General features: G+C 40.0%; 1 protein-coding gene across 1 annotated transcript in view; it reads right to left on the bottom strand.

The window, feature by feature from the left end:
- The window catches only part of kmt2cb (lysine (K)-specific methyltransferase 2Cb), an 84,338-nt gene extending 74,725 nt beyond the window's left edge, over nucleotides 1–9,613 (bottom strand). The window contains exons 1-2 of the mRNA XM_080837116.1: nucleotides 9,264–9,613; nucleotides 2,944–3,126 (exon numbers count right to left, since the gene is read on the bottom strand). Of these exons, the coding sequence (XP_080693242.1) occupies nucleotides 2,944–3,125 (182 nt within the window). The 5' untranslated portion in view covers nucleotide 3,126; nucleotides 9,264–9,613. The remainder of the gene's footprint in view (nucleotides 1–2,943; nucleotides 3,127–9,263) is intronic.
- Between the last annotated feature and the right edge of the window lie 1,082 nt (nucleotides 9,614–10,695).

Here is a 10,695-nt window from a genome sequence, read left to right as displayed (position 1 = left end):
GATCCTTATCCTGTTGTAGAAACCACCCTCTTCATCTTCAGCTTTGATCGTATGATGTTTGCTTCCAGTAAATTTGTAATTTACTGGAATTTAATTAATTCTTCCCTCTACCAGTGAAAAGTTCCCCGTGCCACAGGATGCTACACAAGCGTAAGGCATGATCAATCCATCCCCGTGCCACTGGCTGCTACACAAGCGCAAGGCATGATCAATCCATACCCATGCCACTGGATGCTACACAAGCGTAAGGCATGATCAATCCATCCCCGTGCCACTGGGTGCTTCACAAGCACAAGGCATGATCAATCCATCCCCTTGCCAGTGGATGCTACACAAGCGTAAGGCATGATCAATCCATCCCTGTGCCACTGGCTGCTACACAAGCGCAAGGCATGATCAATCCATCCCCGTGCTTAACAGTTTGAGAGGTGTTCTTCTCATGATATTCTGCACCACGTTTTCCTTCAAATATACCTTTGCTGATTGCAGCCAAATAGTTATATCTTAAAGTTCAGCAGTCCATAGGATTTGTTTGCAAAAACATCAGGTTTGATGTTCCTTTTCTGATTCAGAATTTTGTGGTGAGGAAGCAGGAAAGGTTTTCTTTTGATGACTCTTCCATGAACGTCATATTTGTACAGGTGTAGCTGCACTATAGAATAATGCACCACCATTCCAGAGTCTGCTAAATCTTCCTCAAGGTCTAGGCAGTCAAACGAGGTTGACTTGCCTTTCTTGATATCCTACGAGCAGTTCTGTCAACTTGGCCTCACCCGGTCCTGTTAACTGCCATTTCTTAGGCCTACATCACAAACGGCTACCTGAAAACACTTACAGCTTTCTCCCTACTTTGACAATTACAGAAATTTTGACCAGGAGTGCCCACATTTTTGCCTGCCACTGTACATAGGACACATAAGTTATGTTAAACATGTTAATCTGTCATATTATGTCAATTCCGTTGTTACATGACTGGTATAGAAGCTTAGCTTATCTACTTATACTTATAACATTATGTTTTATTATATTTACAGAAATGTTTGAGGGAAGTGCAACAGCACTGTGGTCAACAGCAGCCCAACGGCTGATACCTCATATTCATTCTCAGTATAACGAAAGCTACAGGCTAAGTACTGTCAGTATAACTGATATCCGGGACACCAATCATCAGTAACACTTCATTTTCCTATGCATTCCCAGTATAGCAAAGCTTTATACAGAATAACTACAGACAATTTAGTTCTACCCATCTACACTGAGCAAATGACTCACTCATAGTTCAACTGTCTGTATTTCTTCACCTCAAAGTCTCTGTTTTTTTTACATGTTTTCAAACCACTACAACTGAATTTGTATAATTAACAACACAACAGCCATTAACAACATGCTACTAGCCTAAATCATTATTACGAACTTTAGAATGAGCCTCAATGTATTTTCTAAAGCACAGGCATTAAGAAACAAACCACAGGGTTTGTTGTTGTTGTTGTTGTTGTTGTGTAATTACACATAATGGTAATTATAGAATTACCTTCAAATTAATTAACTCTATGGGCTACTGTTGTTAGAGAGATGCAGGCAGTCCTGAGCAGAACAAAACCTTTCAGGTTGTTGTTTGGCACCCAACCCCCCAACTCCAGTGCACTATAACTTATCCCCATGATCCCACCATAGAGGGAAGAAAAAAAAGCTGCTGTGATAAGTAGTTCCCGGTCTGAAGGAAAGTTCCAAAACCTGGCACTGGAGTCAGTTGAACGGATCTCCACACGTCCACTCCTCTCGTCAGCCAATCTAAGCCTCAAAGCAGATCCTGTGTGTGTGTTTGTGTGTGTGTGTGTGTGTATGTGTGTATTTGTGTGTGTGTGTGTGTGTGTGTGTATGTGTGTATGTGTTCACGTGCATGTATGTGTACGTGTGTGTGTGTGTGTGTGTGTGTGTGTGAGTGTGTGTGAGTGTGTTTGCATGCGCGTGTGCGAGTGTGTTTGCATGCGCGTGTGCGTGTGCGTGTGTGTGTATGTGTGTTCACGTGCGTGTGTGTGTGTGTGTGTGTGTGTGTGTGTGTGTGTGTGTGCAAGTGTGTGCTCGCTCGTGTGTGTGTGTGTGTATGTGTGTGAGTGAGTGAGTGTGTTTGCATGCGCATGTGCATGTGCATGTGCGTGTGTGTGCGTGCGTGTATGGTGAGCAGGGGGCACAGTTTTTTTTTTTTATGTATACAAAGCCTTATCTTCATATCAAATCCTATCTTTAAACATGCATTCACACTGCAAAACAGCCACAAGTAGCCTTACAGACCAAGTCATAGTGTACAGATCATCTACAGCCCAGATATGTAAACCATAAACAACAATAAACATCTAACAGCAAATTGCAACCATTTTAATTTTCCACACCCAGTGCAGTTTTCCGGTCTGTGTTCTTTAAGTACCTTGCTTATATATAAAAGAAACCAAGTTGGGATGCCATTTAGGAGCTATACTATATTGAACTGAAATAGAACCTGGTTGGCTTAATCCACAAGGGGAGACGTGAAACAACTCGGTCTCTCCCTCTCTTCACCATTACTCATGCTTCATACAGTCTATATGCGTGTGTCAAGTCTTAAGAGGACATAACTCGAGAATCAGCAAACTCTCACTATAACTCTTTAACTCACAACATCTGTAGATCTGAAGTAAGGTAGAACCTCAATGATCTGAAAAAAAAAAAGTCACTGAACTAAGGTCCCGTCACCTCTTATTAGTTCTACGATTCAAAGGAATGACCCCTAAATGTGAAGCAGTAAAGACTATTTTATATATAAAAAAATGCTCAATGCATTTCGTGAAGCACCCAAGACTGGTTAAAACCCCCTCTCTAAATAAAATGGAACCAAAAGTTTATTTTCACATGTTGCCCCCTTTACCACAGCATTGTGTATTTTGGGAAAGTAGAGGTTAAATGTACTTTTTCTTTGACTTGGATGCAGGGCCTGGCAGGGGGGCTGTGGACCCTGCATCTTTCCGAGGACGTCCCCGAGGGCGTCTGTCAGTGGGGGCAGGACTTCCTGTAGGCGTGGCCCCTGTGCTGCCAGGAGGTGGAGACGGTCCTTTGTCAGAGGTGTCCAGACTCTTATCCTCTGATGACATTCTAAGAGAGAGAGTAACACAGTGATTAGTATTATATACATTTCATAGAAATTACCTTGACTTTTTTATGTTACTGAAATATTATATAATGAATACTGCATTTGTGCCTTTATTTTCTAAATAGTGTAATACAGAAATTAAATATGGTGTGTGTGTATATATATATATATATATGTCAATACATGTTGAGCACTATTCAAGGTATGGCTCTACACGTTATTTTACGGCTATTTAGCCATCTCCTCATACTTTTAAAGTATTAATTCAAAGAAAGGCTTCAATCAACTTACATCACTGATTAAAACATTCAGTTTTTGATCATGATGCTCATCAACTAATGCTGATTTAATTCAAGCACTGAAGATGTTTAACAAAATCTTGTCTATGAAATAAAATAAAAAAAGTGATTTTAAAATAAACTTTAAGCTGTCATCTGTAGGGGGCATAGGTCATGGCCCTCTGGATTTCAGCCCAAGTTCCACACCAAAGGCATGGGAACGAGTAAGGTTTCAAGGCCATTTGTTGTTGATTTATGTGAGGGGGGACTGCAAATTAGTTTTCCTAACACTGGAATGACCACAAAGAAGTGCAGGTTCAGTAAGAGTCAGTAAGAAAGCCGACACAGGTTCATTAAAAGCCATATAAGATCTCTTCCTTTGCCAAGCCCCTATCCCAAGAACTTATTCCGAGTTATGGTTGAAACAGCATGCAAGAGCCAAAAGATTATCCTATTGCATTCCATACGTTACTCTTGAGGCACTTAAACTAGTGCTGGACATTCTTTGTGAAAAGTTCGTCATTGAAAGTAGTCGTGATTCGGTTAATGTAAAGCAAAGAAACTTGTTGGGCCTTGGTCAAAAAAGAAGAGAAGCTGTTGTACCAGTTACCAGTTAATTTGGTAGACTGTATCATCTCTCCCTTAAAGTAAAAGTCGAAAATATGTTCCATTCAGTTAGAAGCTACAAGAAAATGTCTCTTCTAAATCTTAAAATATAATTTCAATTGTGCAGCAAGTCAGACGACCAGAGATACGCCATTTTGGTTTTAACACAACAAATCAACTGTAGTCTCCTCTGTGACAGCATTTGAACCTGCAGTGCTATGGTACAGAACATGTCACTCTATACACTTTACCAACAGGGCCAGAAATCTTCATCCTCGGCCACACATGAGCTGGACAAACATAAATGTATGTTTTGCCAGAATTTAAGTGTGTATTTTGTGTTATTGTAAACGATTTGCTATGGTCCAGGAAATTACAAAACAGACATACATATTGTTATATATATAATTTGTTCTTCTCTATATTTTATTAGATGAAAGTATCTCTATGTTAAAACACAACACAACAATGCTGTATTTCTCTATTAGTTTAGTCTAGGAACACTTTTAAAGACAGAGGAACGGTTTCAAGTCCGTCTGACTTTGGATCCAAGCACTGTGTGCTCTATTACTGGTAGCCGATCATAGCAAGATGACAAAAATCTCATCTTTTGATGTATTAGCTTTCTTTAAGTGAGCACACATATTACATGCATACCTGAGCCACCTGCCGACCAGGCCAAGTGGCAGTGTTCTTCACAACAGGCTATGAATCAGGTAGTCAGCACCTTGCTGGACTGCTCCTAAAAATCAATGGCTGGACCAGCTAACTTTCATGAATTACCTGTCTTGTCCCAGGTATCAGTCCAGAAAAAAGCTCACCTCGCCAGGCTTTGCCATTTCATTAATACAATCCGAATGGAGGTGAACTAAGGAAGAACATGTGACTGACTACCCTGAATAATCCACAGGGTTCCCAACCATTTTCGCTGACCTTTCACAGCTTACAAGTACACAAAATTGCATAGCTTCCCCCACAGGTTGGGCCTAATTATTGAATGTTATTAAACCACCTTTTACATTCTATTTCTAATAAGCTAGTTAGACTGTCCATCCAGTGGAAACTGTATCAAGCTGCAGACATTTGCACAACGAAACCTTATCCGTGCAAAATCATAATTAGTTTCATTAGACCTACATACGGCAACATCTGATTTCATTACTTTTCTTCAATGAATGTGCTAGATTTTATGACCTTTCAGATCTGGAAAAACTGGATGCCATGACTTTTCCATCACCGTGGGAATCCTGAATCCAGTAAGAAATACGCAAGCAAACTGTACCACCTCCTTATTCTTAACAGACCTAAATGAAGACTTCACATTTCATCAATGGTTTGGGGGAGAGGGGTGTCTCTTTACCCCCTTCCATTTCCTCATAGGTAACAAACATCATTCAAAGGCTGTATAATTTAAATGACTGAGAAACCAAGGAGGGGCTGCAAAATTGTTGAAAATAGTTCTATATATCTTACAAACGTGACAACTTTTGTATATCCATATGTTGAACCGGCAGAAGGCAAACAGTTCTCACCAGGGAAGTTAATGGTCTACACCGCCTCTACAAAAGAGGACACCTTGGACAGCACCCAGTGCCAATTCATTCCCTGCTGTGTGTATGTCCGTGCATACAATCAGAATGACATGCAAATATCAAATAGGACCCAAACTATGACTGGGAACCACAGTGAAGATCAACTTCCTGTCTGACTCTCTAAACAGCAAACCCAGTAGCTTGTTAGGCTCGTATTGAGCATCTAACAACAGAAACCCTTTTTACATTGTAACTGTGCCTTCCAACTGTCTGGTACATACATCTCAGGCTTCAAATCATTCAGTAATGTTTTTGTTTTTTAAACAGCAGTCATCTCATGCGGATATGTCACTTGCCTTCTCCAAGTGCCTAGTTAAACAAAACGATCAGATAGGTTAGGTGACCCAATACCATGGACGGATTATGAAACCATGGCCCCCTTCCCCTAAAATGTAATTACCTATTTTTTTCAACAGCACAATAACTAAATTCAACGGTACCTCAACAGGATTCACAGCGCACATAACATTTTGTAACACAGCGCAGGTACACCTGATAGTTAATAACAGCGACTTCACGCAGAGGCTGTGGCTTAAGGGCACCCTGAGCTCCGATCAGTAATCCATCCCGTCCAATAGCTTTATATACCTACGCTGTATATTTCATCCATCGGGTCAGGACAATACCTGTTAGCTGAAATTCCTGGTGATTCATAAGATGCTAAAACAATGCTGAGTTTCAGCCAGCATCTAAGGGCAATCGTTAACTCGGTCTCCAGTCCTTGGCCGTGCTGTCTTCTTCTCCCCATTCTCTGGATCCTTTTGTTCTCCAACCCTACAAAAGGAATCCACCTCTCAGTGGACAAGAAGACTTATTTCCTCCATTTTGTTGTTCTACAGGACCACCAGGGCTCATGACCCCAATCTCTCACATGGGGATGGGTTGAAATTAATTTCTGACTCCATGGGGGAAAAAAAGGTAAGGCTCCAGTCAAGAAGGTTCACCCTCTATAAAGCTCATCTGCCACGCTGTTCTCACAGCTAAATAGGCATGCTGCCTTCCAAGGGACTACATAGGACCCCTCCCTCAGCTGCCTTCATTGGATCTTACCTTTGGTAAACAATCAAGCCTCACATGATCGGTGTGTAGCTTGTGAGCGGTGCTCATCGTGTCCATCAATGACTGATGAATTGAGAATCATCATCAAATGTCAATCAGATTTAGAAGTACCTAAGCTAACCCAAAGCTCCACACAACTTAAGTTATCTCCTCTGTCAAAACATACATCATAAAAAGAACACTCTAATGACTAATCAGAGAGAAAGTTGAATTGTCTGTTGTGATACAGGTGGTAATATGGCTACATACAGCTAGCTAATGGTTTGGTCATAGCTGTTCTGAAATGAACACTAATTTCTCTTGGAAATACTGCAATTGCGATTTAATATTTTGTGCTGTATTCAAGAAAATTTCACATTTAAGTTGTAAAAGCTTGCAGTGTTCCCATGGAAACCAGCACAACAGCACTGGCTGTACATTAGGCTGCTAGCCTGATATAGTGTTTAACATTATGTTTACTGCTGAAACGGGTTCAATTCATTAAAACCAGTAGAACTGCCGATGGGGATGCATTTAATAGGAACCACATCATTATAAATCTGAGTATAGGCAAGTCATTTAAAAAGCTCCTTCCAGATAAACACCAATAAAAGCACCCTATATGTACTGGTCATCTCATAAAGTCTATGCAGCCATGAGATAGACCTGATACCCAGGCAGCACAACTGATTCCTTTTCACAAACAAGGAAAATACTAATAAAGTGCTGAATGAAATAGGTGGACAGCCCGATTTCCACTGATACAAACAAACATTTCATTGTTTCACTACATTTACATTAAGCCTACTCCATAGGTGTTTTCTCCTGTGGGCATTTATCCCATCACCACCACCCCATCACAGTGAAGAATAAGAATTTGAAAAAGAACATTGATCGGGAGCTAGCCTCAATCATTTTGTAATACTTTACTGTATAGCTATACTGTTTCGGTTAGTTTTCAGATTTTTTTTTCAAAACTAAGGCCCTTAGGTCTGAACATTTCTTTATACTGGAAAATGTAAAGACTTCACTTATCAAGCTAAACTACTTAGTAGTACTACTGTTCCAAACAAATGAAACACAATATAGTACGTGTTTCACTCAGATTGCCTAGCAATAGTATGGTATGATCAATGATATCAGCTTGGATCTAACAGGGAACAGAAAAGCCCTCTACACATTACAATTAACTTCCGGGTCAATACTGTGACCTCCAGCAAGTATGATGCAGGTCAAGTGTATATTTAGAGAATTAAAAGACAAAGTTTTCATGTATGAATCAGCACAAAGCTTATGTCTAAATGTACAGTAAACCAAGCTTTGCATTAGGTCAATGTGATGTTGGAAAATGCTTATTCAGCAAAAAAAACTACTACCTTGACATCATGCAACATCAATCAAACTTTACCAATGCAACTTCTAAAGACGCTACATACAGTTTCCCATCCAATGTGCATAGTACGAGAACTAGATCCTTTAAAAATGATTATGTGAACATGTTGGATGGCTTGCACATGAACGAGTATGAGCCTAGCTTAGGTGAAGGGAGTATGCCTGAACAAGGAGCTCTCTGGTTCTATAGCAGGCATAATAAACACCATCTGTTTCCATACAAGTTAATAAAAAGAGAGAAATATTATTAAAATATCATCATACACGTCACTGTAATGCCATGAGGGACTAACTTTTTTCAGGACGTATGTGGCAACAATTGGCATCTATTGTTAAACAAGAGGGCACAAAGACAGGGATGGATTCACTTGGAGAGCATGTGCAAGTCTGCTTTTGCCTTTGTTCACTTTTCCCCCAAAGTGATGCAAGACCCCATGCTACCTACATCTGCTCAGAAAAGGATGAAATTCTATTCAAAACATTCTAGAACACAGACACGAATGGCCTGCTGAATGATAACTCGAGACAATATTGCCACTGTCCAGGAGACATTGTTTCACTTCAAAAACAGCGTCAATTCTAAACTTAGCAGATCACAAGCACAAAAGTAGCAAGGGCCACCAAGTCTTTAATGTGCAGCCACTGTAGAGAGCAAGAAATAGCTTCCAAGATAGAAATAAAAGGTTTTTGTCAGGCAAGTCTTGAAGAGAAATGTAGTTCTTTGTTCAGTGCGGTGGGCGCTGACTTTTTCTGTTCTGACTTGTCCTAACGCGTAGCAAGTGTCATCCATTAAAAGTACTTAAAACGTTACACAAAATAAAATTGGTATGCAGATGTGTTAAGTCAATTGTAGCTTGCAAATCATATCATTATATTTGGCTAGCCTACTAGGCTACAAGGCAGAAAAATAACGTTCACCATGTGGTCGGAGATCAGCATCTCTAATGTCTCAGAAGGCTAATATTAAGTGTTTATATTGAAACACGTGTGACTGGAGTAGATTTGCATTAATTGCACAATCAATCGAAAAAAATAACAAGCACAATATTTGCCTTCAGCCCCGTTTATGATTACGAGGGCGACACAGAATAAAACTGACCGATGACGTGTGAGATTGGTAGGGAAACGCTATGCAGCGGCGGCATTAAAAAGCGCTTGCCACAGACACGTAGGATTGGGTTGCTGAGAGAAACACACGGGAAATACACAGACCGTTAAACTATGTAAACTTACCTTTCCAACCCTATCAGTTTTGAGTTATTTCCCTCATGACAATGAATGTCATATGTGACATACAGTACTTTGTTTAGTTTTCGATGGCTTGGGGGTTGGGGCTAGACCACTAGCTATCCAGTGAAAGAATAAGGAGCGGGTAGCCTATCAGCCGATGCAGTGGGCTATGCAAATCGAAGGTTTTCAGTTGTACTCCAACTAACGTAGAAAATCCAGGGCAGGACGATATATTTAAAATAATATCCAACTGCGAAGCCCAGTCCTTTCCCCCTAAATTTCCAAAGACCACTTTCCTTTATCCTCTTCATCCCACATCGCAGAACACAAACGGTCTTGTAATGGCAGTATATTACTCATCCATAAAGGTTCCAGTAGATTAAAAAAACACGGCAGCCAGTCGACACAAAAATGCTCCGATAAATCCCCAATGCAAAAAAGGATGTCCGGACACAAAAATGGATACAGGAATGAGCGAAATTATCAACACATTCGATTAGCTAGCCAGCTTGCTATCCAACTGATTCCCCTCAGCCTTGGAGCAAGCTAGCTACAATTCCCCGTAAAAATTAGTTTCAAGAAAATCGCCCGAATTAGAGCACTGGGTGAAAAAACAAACCATTAAAAATCATATATTGAATCAATTATACAATTACACTATTTCGCAAGAGCGGAACTGGGATACTTTGTTCCCATATAAATACAAATATTAAAGTTGTTGCCCACTCTCTACGGTAGCCATGTTTGAGTGTGGCCTAAGTACTACTCAAAGCGCTTCATCTCTGGCAAATAGTACCTAACAAACATCGTACACCATTTGCAACGTCTGACTTCATATCAGTATATTAACTATCGGTATTTATTACTATATAAAAGTAAACGAATTCGTATTCAGAAATAAACGTTTCTTCTTCTAATTTGTCTAATTGGAAATCACTCAGTGACCCTGCGGAGGGATATTCTGGAGCACTCAGCAGGTGAGGCGACGTTTTTCTAGGGTACTTCCAAAATATGGTAAGGATTGTTTTACTGGACGGGACTTAAGGTTAAATCATGCGACCTTTTGGAGTCACTGCAAACCCTAATGCAATGTCGAAATACGTCTCAATTATTGAATATTCAGGAGCTTAAACAATAAACAAAGGACTCAGAATTCAAGACGATAACCTATAACGTCAATGTATCTTAGTAGGCCTACCTTATACGCATCAACTAAAATAGCTCAGCCTAGTAGAACTAATGATACATTGTATTTCTGTGGTTTATTTCAGATGTAGTTATTGACCTTTTTAAAATCAACACAATACAATAGCACACAAAGGACTTCCTTGTTGGAAAACAACACTTAACAAAAAATAAAACAGAAACGTGTCAGAAAACTGTTGGAAAACTTTCATATAGAGATAAAAAGGACCCCCCTGCCTCATGATGAGGC

The sequence above is a fragment of the Sprattus sprattus genome (genome assembly GCF_963457725.1).
Source record: "Sprattus sprattus genome assembly, chromosome: 4".
NCBI classification, from domain to species: domain Eukaryota; kingdom Metazoa; phylum Chordata; class Actinopteri; order Clupeiformes; family Clupeidae; genus Sprattus; species Sprattus sprattus.
This window is presented reverse-complemented; position numbering and strand designations above follow the sequence as displayed.